This window comes from Uranotaenia lowii, chromosome 3 (genome assembly GCF_029784155.1).
Source record: "Uranotaenia lowii strain MFRU-FL chromosome 3, ASM2978415v1, whole genome shotgun sequence".
NCBI lineage: Eukaryota > Metazoa > Arthropoda > Insecta > Diptera > Culicidae > Uranotaenia > Uranotaenia lowii.
In genome coordinates this window covers 271,009,059-271,021,077 of record NC_073693.1, presented here as the reverse complement: position 1 = coordinate 271,021,077, position 12,019 = coordinate 271,009,059, and the positions used below count along the sequence as shown (strand labels likewise).

General features: G+C 42.9%; 1 protein-coding gene across 3 annotated transcripts in view; it reads right to left on the bottom strand.

Moving 5' to 3' along the window:
• The window catches only part of LOC129755306 (regulator of G-protein signaling loco-like), a 186,591-nt gene that overhangs the window by 174,460 nt on the left and 112 nt on the right, over nt 1–12,019 (bottom strand). Inside the window, exon 1 of one of the 3 annotated variants that reach the window (XR_008739228.1) lies at nt 8,503–12,017. Coding sequence is in view for 2 of the 3 variants with exons in the window: in XM_055751734.1 (XP_055607709.1) it covers nt 8,503–11,127 (2,625 nt within the window). In the remaining variant the exon portion in view is untranslated. Of the gene's footprint in view, nt 1–8,502; nt 12,018–12,019 lie in introns of those variants that run through there. The other 2 variants (XM_055751738.1, XM_055751734.1) reach the window with 2 other exon arrangements.

Below are 12,019 nucleotides of genomic sequence, written 5' to 3'. Positions count from 1 at the left end.
AACCCAGAGTTTCAAAAGCACCTACAAAGCCAAAATCGAAACGCAATCCACTCCGAACGGCCAGGAAGCGTGCAGATTTTCACTGTGGAAGTTGCGACGAACGGGACAGTAGCAGGATGGTAATGTGTGACCAGTGCGAGGTATGGTACCACTTTTCCTGCGTAGAGGTTACCTCCGGCGTGGCCAATCAGAGTACTTGGGAGTGCCCGCGATGTGAGACTACAATCAATCGACGAAAATCGATAAGGAATGAGCAAAGGACTCTAGTTCAGCGCCAAGAGCTCAAACTTAATCCAGATCTCGAGGTACAGTCTATAAGTAGTAGGAAAAGCTCCCGTAGCGAGTCTGTCAAGATTGCTGAGCTCCGTTTGCAAAAGCTTAAGGAACTTGCGGAACTAAAACAGCAATACATTGAACAAAAATTTACGATTCTGGAAGAGGCAGTCATGGAAGGAAGTGAGAACGATGTCGATAGTAAGATGGATAAGATGTCGGAAATTGAAGACTGGATAGGTAACATTAACTTGGAAGGAGAAGATCGTGGATTAGCCGTCGAAGACGACCGAATTGAAGAAGACAAACATAAACAAGCCAACAAAATTCCAAGTCGAAACAAAAGGGTTTCCGTACCACGTAATTTCAATCCGGAAAAGCGTTCAACTCCGTTAGCCAGACCTACCCAGCTACAACTACCAACACAACCAACCGACTGTGGAGAGAATGATATTTGCCTACTAAATAAGAGCCAATTAGCAGCACGACAAGCGCTGGCTAAGGATTTACCTGAGTTTGACGGCAGCTCTGAGGACTGGCCTCTTTTTATTTCGACCTTCAACTCGTCAACCCAGATGTGCGGGTTCACAAACGAAGAAAACATGCTCAGACTTCGCAAATGTCTCAGAGGTAGGGCATTTGAGGCAGTTAGGAGCCGTTTGCTTCATCCAGATCACGTTACGAGTGTGATGTCAACGCTGAAAATGGTCTTTGGGAGACCCGAAGCAATTATCAATGCAATGATATCTAAAATAAGAATGCACGCTCCGCCGATTCTCGAAAGGATGGAGTCCATCGTAAATTTCGCTTTAACAGTGGAAAATTTGCGTGCTAACATAGAAGCGTGTGGTGTACCAGATTTCGCCTACAATGCTACGTTGCGCTCTGAGTTAGTTAATAAACTCCCGCCACCCCTGCAGCTTCAATGGGCCAGAGATTCTAGAGCAATTATGAGCCCTTCATTGCTACACTTTAGTAGTTGGCTGTACACTATAGCGGAGGACGCGAGTGCAATTATGACGTCCAATCCTATCAGCAAGACCCGGCGAGATAAAAAAGAAAGCTATCTGCATTATCATGAGGAACAAAGTGAGAGAGATCCGTGTCCAGACAAAATCGTGGAGAGTGCGAGCTTAACTCATCAAGAAATTAAAAAAAAATCGTTCGAGCTCTGTCGCATATGCTCTGGGCGCTGCACCGCAGTAACCAAATGTGCAACTTTTTTAGCATTAGACTACGAAACTAGATGGGAGTTAGTAAAGGAACGCAGACTGTGTCGCAAGTGTCTCAACAGACACAATGGACCCTGCAGACAACGAAAACCGTGTGGGACAGGTGGATGCGACTACTTGCACCACCACTTGTTACATAAACCGGGAAATCCTGAGACGAGCTCGCCTACTACAGTAACTGAAGAACGAAGTTGTAACACTAATCAAAGCGGGAGAAATGGCGTCTTGTTTAGAATCATTCCAGTTATCCTCCAAAGTGCTACTAAAACGTTGCATACCTACGCCTTTATTGACGATGGATCCGAAATTACGTTAATGGAAGACGAAATCGTCAAGGAACTTGATCTTGAAGGACCTGTACAAAGTTTATGCCTGAAATGGACCAGCGGAACTACGCGAACAGAAAAATCGAGGAAGGTTAATCTGACTATTTCAGGAGCCGGCGGACAGATGAAAAAATATTCAATCTCTAACGTTAGAACTGTTAAGTCACTAGACATCAGGCCTCAAACCCTCGATATGTTAGAACTGGGTAAACGCTTTAAGCACCTGCAAAACGTTCCGATAACATCCTACGAAGATGCGTGTCCCAGGATTCTTATAGGCCTAGATAATGCCCAACTAGGAAATCCCTTGAAGAGCAGGGAAGGGAAACTTGAAGAACCGATAGCCGTGAAGACGCGTCTAGGGTGGACAGTTTATGGTCATTGCTCTGATGAATCCAGTACAGCTCCGTATATCAATTACCATTCTGTTAACCAATGTCCCTGCGACAAAAGTTGCGATCAAGACCTCCATGCTGCCATGAAAAATTTCTTCGCCGTTGAAAGCTTGGGTTTGAGTAAACCCACTTCTACCTTTATTTCGAGAGATGACCAAAGGGCAATTTCCTTGCTCGAAACGCACACCCATGCTAAGAATGGCCATTACGAAACTACACTTTTATGGAAATACGACAACTGTCGTCTGCCCGATAGTAAGCCTATGGCACTTAGCCGCTGGGAATGCTTGGAAAAGCGGCTAAGAAAAGATACGAATTTGGCTAAGGTACTGAACGATAAAATTAACGATTATGTCGATAAAGGCTATGCGCGCCGTCTTACCACTGAGGAACTAACAGAGAAGCATCAGAAAATTTGGTATCTACCAATTTTTCCAATCACCAACCCAAACAAACCTGGGAAAACGAGATTAGTCTGGGACGCCGCCGCAAAGGCGCACGGAATCTCACTAAATTCTCTGTTATTAAAGGGACCCGATCAATTAACCTCCCTTTTTGCTGTACTGTTGAAGTTTCGAGAATACAAGGTTGCGGTGTGCGGAGACATCCGTGAAATGTATCACCAGGTGTTGATACGAAAGGAAGATCAAAACTGCCAACGTTTTTTCTGGGGTAGAAACGAGGATACGAACTTACCTCATACATACATCATGCAAGTGATGACATTTGGAGCATGCTCGTCTCCATGTACAGCGCAATTTATAAAAAACCGAAATGCCGAGAAGTATATGCACCAATATCCAGCTGCAGCTAATGTCATAATCACCAACCACTACGTTGACGATATGCTGCTTAGCGTCGAAAGTGAATCGGAGGCAATCAAGTTGGCTGAAGAGGTTAGAACGATCCACCGTAAGGCGGGTTTCGAACTAAGGAACTTTCGATCGAACGAGAATTCTGTGTCCGACGCCTTGGAAGGACGATCAAAATCGAACGAGTCGAAAGAAATCGACATGGACGTGGGGAGAGAAGGAAGCACCGACAAAGTACTTGGTATGTGGTGGGACACGTCTACCGATTGTTTCACGTTTAAGTTGTCACCAAGAATGGATCCTGAAATTTTATCCGGCAAACGTATACCAACGAAACGGGAAGTTTTGCGAACCCTCATGCAAATATTCGACCCCTTGGGTTTGGTAGGCCACTTTCTTATGTTTCTCAAATGTTTGCTTCAGGAAATTTGGAGATCGTCGGTTGGATGGGACGATCCTATAGGAGATAACGAGTTTCAAAAATGGAAACGCTGGCTGGAAATTCTCCCAACCATGACTGAAGTCAAAATCCCTCGTTGCTACCGTGCGTTCGTGCCGATTACCACTCAAACCGACGTACAGCTTCACACCTTTGTTGATGCCAGCGAGAACGGCATGGCTGCTGTTGCTTATTTAAGATTCGAGAACAATGGAGTAGTAGAATGTGCGTTGGTGAGCTCAAAAACGAGAGTTTCGCCTCTTAAATTTCTTTCGATACCTCGATCTGAACTGCAGGCAAGCGTAATAGGAGCTAGACTCTCAAATGCTATAATGGGCTCATCCTCAATCAAAGTTAATAAGCGCTATTTCTGGACAGACTCTAAAACAGTGCTGTGTTGGCTATCGTCAGATCATCGGAAATATAGCCAATATGTTTCACATCGAGTTAGCGACATCTTAGAGTCCACCGAGCTGTCTGAATGGTGTTGGATCCCGTCCAAATTAAACGTAGCTGACGATGGCACTAAATGGAAAGTTTACCCGGATTTCAATAACAGCAGCAGATGGTTTCGAGGTCCTGATTTGCTGTCACGTCCGACAGCTGAATGGCCTTTGCCGGAAAAGGCAATTTTATCGACAGATATTGAGCTGCGACCCTTCGTCCTCAACCATCACGTCTTATCATCTGCCCTAATTACAGTGGAGAAGTTTTCTTACTGGGCTGTACTTCTTCGGAAAACGGCTTACGCTCTTCGATACATTTATAACCTGCAACGAACTGCAAAAGATCAACCAATTCTCGTCGGCCTACTTACTCGGGAGGACTTGCTCAAGGGGGAGCAATATCTATTTCGATTAGCCCAAGGTTCAGCATACGCAGAAGAAATCGAACTTCTCATCGACCAAAAATCCCATGGCTGGAAAAGCTGTATTCCGCGAAAAAGCCCGCTGTTCAAGCTTTGTGCATTTCTAGATGAAAATAGGGTGTTAAGAATACGTGGCCGTATATCTTTATGTGAGTTTGCTCAGCCAGACACAAAAAACCCTATTATTCTCCCGCGCAATCATCACATTACACGATTAATTGTTTCGAATATTCATTCCGCATATCATCACCAAAACCATGAAACCATAATTAATGAAATTCGCCAGCGATATTACATTCCGGGCCTACGATCATTATACAAAAATATTCGCAAAGACTGTCAGGTATGTAAAAACCAGCGCGTGAAACCTCAGGTTCCGTTGATGAGCGAATTACCACTGAGTCGATTATCAGCGTACACGCGTCCCTTTTCTTATATGGGTATCGACTACTTCGGACCGATGCTGGTAGTCAACGGTCGTAAACAAGAGAAAAGATGGGGCGTATTAGCCACCTGCCTTACTATAAGGGCTATACACTTGCAAGTGGTACATTCGTTAACGACCAGTTCATGTATAATGGCTATACGCAACATAATGAGTAGACGAGGAGTTCCTATCTGCATTTATAGTGATCGAGGCACTAACTTCATTGGCGCTGATAGGGAACTCAAATCCGTTCTTAAAGACGTAAACCAAAACAGATTAATGGAAGAATTTACTTCGCCAGACACTCAATGGAGCTTTAATCCACCAGCGTCCCCTCACATGGGAGGGGCGTGGGAAAGGCTCATCCGCTCAGTTAAGCAGAACATGGCAAAACTGAACCCTAACCATCGTCCAAACGACGAAATCCTCGAAAACATGTTGATAGAGATTGAAAATATAGTAAACTCACGACCACTTACACACGTGCCTGTTGAAGACAGTAATTCGTTGGTCCTGACGCCTAATCATTTTTTATTGGGGTCATCGAACGGTTTGAAACCATGGGTCCCTTTCGATGATAGTTCCTCTGCGGTGCGTAGATCCTGGCAGCTGTCACAGACGATGGCAAACGTATTTTGGAGACATTGGGTCCACGATTATCTTCCAACTTTGACCCGAAGATCGAAATGGTTCGACGACACCAAGCCTATCGAAGTCGATGACATTGCAGTCATTATAGATCCGAACCTACCACGCAACTGTTGGCCTAAAGGACGCATTATCGCCACAAACATTTCGCCCGACGGCCGCCGGAGATGGGCAACTATACAAACATCAACAGGAGTTTATAATAGACCAGTAGCGAAGCTTGCAATCTTGGACATCGGCGTGAGAGGAGTAGCGCCACCAGTTGGAAACTAGTGCACTCCGGGGGGGACTGTTGCATGCGCCAATCCAACATCGAACCCATCGCTCCCCTATCAACTGCAACACTAAGTGTCAACATTCGTCAGATCCCTGACCTGACAGTTAAGCTAGCAAAATATTATTAGTATCTAAACAGAAAGAGAAAGAGCTTGAGGACCAGTTAGAGTGGAATCATTACATTTTAGTTAAAACGTGGTCGAGTGATCTTCGAGTTATCGATAAGCAAGTTTAACAACGTATTACCGTATAGTACAGGAGGTATTCAGTGAAGATAACTAACGTATATGAACTGTAGATTTATGAATCTTTAATTTCTTAGATAATTGCGCGCGAACTGGTGCTAAGATACCGTATTCCGTCTTTCACAATTAGACCTCATATACTTTGATGGGTAAGAACGTGTCGAAGCCACGGTAATGACTAGCTTATAACTTTACTATTATCCCCCAGTTCTCGTCATTATTTATGGTGCACTACGGACAAACGTAGGATAATTGAACAAACATACTATAATCATTCTACGGTGAGGTCACTTGGCACTTTCCCTAATAGAAACCCTTTAACATAACCTCAAACTGTTACAGATACCTACATTCTGCACAAGTAAATTGAGTTCAAGACTCACTGCAGTTGTGTGACGGTTAATCACTGACTGTAAGTCAAATCAAATTGTAACAAACAAGCATATTTCTAAAGTCAAACCTATATTTTTAGGAATTTTATATTTTTTCGTAAAGGAGATAATAATAAAATTGGTTGATTAAACCGTCGTGCAACAAACATATTTAATTCATACGAAACCATGGTGTAAGCTGCATTGGAGATTTGTCGAACTAATCAATCTAAATAATGCATGTAAGCACATACTTAGGCAGAAACTGCGGTGAATCCGTGCACCCATGGTGGATAACTAACATACATAGGAACTACCCCCTGCTGAACTTTCAGCTAAAATGGTGTCCAGGCATTAAATTTTGGTAGTTCTTGAACTAAAACTATGATTAGTGCAAGATAAATTAAGAGTTAACATTTATTTCTAACTCTCTTGTGTGAGGAACGGAAAGGTGTAACCGTTTCATGTTGTTGCAAATTTGCAACAAATAATATTTTGGCGAAATATGTGAAAATAATATTTTTTCGTTATTTTTCCCTTCATGTACTCATCATTGCGCACTATTGAGAATCATGAAATGAAGGGTTAAGAATAAGAATTAATCTCTTTTTTAAAATTTCCATCAATTATAGAAGGAGAAGCAAAGCACACCGGGTCAGCTATTTTGACATAATTTTCAAATACAGTATCCTTTTTTTTTTTGGGGTTTATGAGCGCCTGGCTGACCCGGAAAGGAAAAACAGAACGGGGGACAGAAGAGGAAAATTTTAAATGAGAGTAGACTCGACTCGAGTAGTGCTCGACGGCCTAGGACGGTTGGTGGGCCCCATATGAACTTCGAGTTAACCCAACCTTCAATTCAACCGAGCAATAGCAGTATGGTATCAAATAATATGATATCATATGCTAACGCCTCGATATCATTTCCAGAAGGGTTCACTATCTTACCGTAGTTGAATTTTCCCTACCTGTCATCCACCTTACTCGATTCCATAAATTTGGATTCTTCTTAGTTTGATTTAGAAATAATCATAGATTTGCAAAGTAAAAGAAATATTCAAGTGATTTATTCTACGCAACTACACGGTTATTCGATTACTCAATTAGAATATCATAAAAACAGAATCTAGAAAAGGTGTCTCTTAAACTCATCAACAATGAACTGTAAGCTTAAATAGCAATAGCTTTATTGTTATCGTAAACTTATCAACGGAACAGGAAAATAACAGTGCTGTTCTTTAAAACCTCATCACTAATTGTGGTCAACTTCTCAAACAAACTTTAATACTCAATCTACACGATAGGGGTTCAATTCAAATAAATCGTGTGCCTGTTTTTAAATGCCCGAAATGAATGATCTGAACTATCTACTCATTCTTGCTTATCGAAATCATATTTTCTTTTTTAAACTTCGATTTATGAGTTTCAATCCTAACCGAAAAATGTATAGATCTACCAAAAGTAAATAAATAAATTAATTTTATTTGGTCTTTGAAAACAAATGTCGAAAGTGTATTACAAAATGAAATATCATATTTGTCAAAACAGCATTCCCGTCCAATGAGCCTCTAGTTCTTGTAAAATGCTTGATTTAAGAATAAGCCAACGAAATTCATAAACCGCAAATGCACACTTTCTGGAGCATTGGGGAGGCGAATACCATTACCTATACCTAACCTAGCAATACTTGAAACATCCAATTCTATGAAACTAAACAAGCTAACTACTTTACCAAACAGATTATGCCCTATTGAAAAGTATCACTTTATGATGGCAAATTGTGATATTTTCACTACAAAATTTTCCCATTGTTCAACGGAAGGGAGGGCAAGTGTTTCAACTCCCATTCATCTTATCAGCATGGATCATGAAAAATTGGGACACCATTGAACCTACCGCTTATTTAATTTGAATAAAGTTGTCCATCACGCCTTCTAATTTGAATCATATTATGATCCATGCTTGACAAGATGTGTGCAACGACACTGTCAGGACAATGATAGTAAACCATCATTATCACGAGCATGCACACCGCCGCCGTGACCCATGGGAACCCAGGGTACGGCATAATTTTCAAATACAGTATTCATGATTAAAATTGAAAACTACAGTTCATTTTACTATAATGAATTAGTTTAGAATATAAAGGAAAATTGTATGGAAGATTTGAATAAACAAAATAAAACTCACCTCATCAAATCTCAAATCCGGCTCGCTGTAGGTCGCTTCCAGCATTTTAAACCCACTGAGTCGACGCTCTCGCTTCTGCTGCTTCTGCATTTCCTTATCACTGTCAGTTTTCACATTCCCTTGAGGAGCACTTACACCACCATCCCAAAGCAGTTCTTGCTGCTGCTGTAGTTGCTGTTGTTTACTGCTACCCACAGTTCTTAGTTCCTGCAAACTTCCCCAGATAGCCGAGAACCCACCACTAAGCCTCTTCGACGGTCGAATACGTTGTTTCTGTTGCTGCTGGTCCGGTTGGTTTTGAGCAGTCTCACTTTTACGGCACGCTTTCTTTGGGTCCAGGACCCCGTGACCAGAAACAATTGTGGAGGAAATGTTTTCGAAACTTAGGGAAAGTGGTCTTGCTAAACCGAAAACCTTCGGACTAAGTTTGTAGGAAAGCAGCTGCTGCGAGGATTGATTGGAACCGACGCCGATGTCGTCGGTTGGTTTTCGGTGAGCGCACGCCTTTTTCGATTTTTTCAACGGTTTGACGGTTGGCTGGAGAAACACGTGTTGCTCGTCCTGTTTGGGAGAAGATTTCGTGATGAGGGTGAGATCGTCAGCCGAGTGTTGCAATTTGATAGGTTCCGGGAATATCTGTGGATGATGATGGGAAGCTTCGTAGGAGAGGATCATATTGTCGCATGATCGCGCTGCCAGGAGACTATTTTTGACGTTGTCACTGTTGTAGCGATTGAGGTCTAGATGCAGGTCGTCTTGAGGTTGGGATGGAACGTCGATGGGTCGTTCCTGGACGATGTTGCCGAGATCGTCGAGCGTTTGTCCGGATGCCCAGTCTATGACGGTTTCGAGATCCGGGAAGATTTGATCGTATTTATTTGGGGACGGATCGCTGAGGTTGTTGAGGGCGTTTTCTTTACTGGGGGAGTTTTCGGAGGCGAATGTTTTTGGGTCAGGTCGGGCCCGGACGGTCAATCTTTGCTCGATTGGTTGTTGTCGGGATGTTGAAGGGTAGCTGTAGTCGGCAGATTTGGATTTGCCGTGGCAAATTTGGAGGTTGTTTGTTGATGGGTCTCCGGTGCAGCGGATGTTGCGAATTGGGTCGAACTTCGGGGAGAGCTCGTTAATTATTCCAACTGGACGTCCGGGCATTCCGAAGGGATGAGATTTGCGGAAATGGGCACGTACGTTAGAGATTTGCTGATGATTGGGAATGCCTGGGAAGTCGACCACCAGAATGCGATCAGAAATGTTGCGGTAATCATTGTGGAAGCCGATTCCAGAGTCGGAGTTGCTGGAGGTTGTTGTTATTTCGCTGTGATTACTCGGTTGAGGTGAGTTGGAAACGAGAAGATCGTTCGGGTCGTCTATGGCCCGTGGATTGAGCCGAGGATCGACGCGGGGATAGTTTATATGGTCCATGTTGAGGCTCCGAGCAACCGGAGGCTTTCCATGATTTGATTGGGCTTCATTTTTAACGGGTGCTTTGAGGTTGTACATGCTACGAATAAGATTGACTACGTATTCTGAGTTGTTTGGGAACTCGAGGCAGAGATTGGTGATGGGATCTTTTGTACAGATGATTTTGAAGAGGTCAGCTTTTTCTAGATGAATTCCATGATCGACTAGCTTGGAATCTATAACGAACACATGGCAACTGTTTGAAATGACAACGTCTTTGCGTTGGTTTAAAATGGCGGCATTTTCGCACATCAATCCATCAGCGTAAATCGCCGAGGTTACAAGTCCGAAATAGCGAGTATCATTTTCGCTACTGCTACTGACGTAGTTTAAGCGGACAGATGAGTATTTAGCGATAACCGCATTACTGGTATTGATCAAGTTAAGGCAGGAAGGAAGAATCGACATGAGTACGGTGGTTGGGTTGCGTTTTTCTTGTCGCATTTTTCTAATACAACTTCGAACAGTTTGTAGCTTGGAACTGGTTGCAATTTGCTTGGGCATTTCGATGGTTCCGAGATACCCAACCACGGCTTTGTATTCTAGGAACGATTCTTGATCCTGCTGAACATGAGACGGTCCAGCTCTAGGTTCTTCTTGATCAAGTTGTACAGCACGAACCATTGCACTGACATTGGTAATATCACAGCTGCTATTTGCGTTAGGACTATGAATTACATTGTAAGCCGTTGGCGAATCGTTCACCACAATTGATGCTGCACCCTCACATGTTCCTACCAAATCAGCCTGAGGACCATTTGGCAACTTACTCGTTACCGTATTTCTATTGAACTTGGTTTTATAGTTTGGATACTTTGGCCTGGACCTATGTTGACTTCCCTGATGAAACAGTACGTCGTCATCGGAGCTATCCGAGTAGTAATTCTCAGCAATCGCCATCTTAATAGCTCCGTAAGTATTCCCAATCAACTGAACCACAGCCTCGTGAGGTAATCGTGACACGTTGAGACCATTTACCGATATTAGGAAATCTCCAGCTCTCAATCCGGCCTGATCCGCTGGAGAATTAGCCACGATACATGACAGGATGCAAGGCTGCTGCCCCGAAATGGTAAATCCGAATCCATTCAGGCCCCTGTTGACTTCGACCGTCCGAATCCCATAGTTGGGCCTTTTCTTTCTCCTCCGATGACCTCCGTGCATTTTGCGCGTCCGAGCTTTCCAAATGCCCTAAAATCTCAAACAAAACCAATCAACAGGTGGTACAGATATTCGACTGCAAATATTTTTGTTGTGCTACTGAATTCGACCATTTAACACCAACACTAGCAGTTGCAGCCCGTGAAATACTCGTTTCTGCCATTCGTTCTGCAGCAATTTTAATCGCACATTCCTTTCCACAACTCTAGCAGAGCAGCTAGCAGACGAAGACGATGGCTATCCGATGATGAGGGTGATGATGAGTAGGTTGGCTTACGTACGTACGATCTTTCGCAGCCTCCGTCCTCGTCGTCTTGTGGAATAGTAGTTTTCTGCTTGGACCAGACCACTCATACAGACGTAGGGAACGGTATTTTTTGCTCGGTTGTCATTATCTTTCAAACGGTGAATGCTTCGAGATGAGTTCTTGTTTTTTGCTTATTTTAGTTTTGCTAACATTCCCTATCGTAGGTGGTTATCCTTTCATTTTTGTTTTTTTTTTTAATACAGTGACTTTTTTTTTACTTTACCACAAATCAAAACTGGTTGTTCTATTTTTTACATAGCTTTGTTAAGACTTCGAAACTATTCACAAAACTGCTTTTATAAATCAAAAATTTTTTAACCCAAACACTATACTGAGGCGTAGGAATTTTTACTACGCCTGAAAACAAAGCTAACTTCGCTAGGCGTATAACGCCAATCCTAGCGCAACAGATTGTTTGCAACGAAACATCCTTCTTTTGAAACACCGCACGCACATTCCTATTCGAAACGAAGCACCAACACACGCAAAAACCACCAATAAGAAAGTTGCTGCCCAGCAGCCGATTCGTGTTTCTTGCTGTTGGCTAATTGAAGTCACTCCATAAGCAACATTCTAAATTTGATTTTT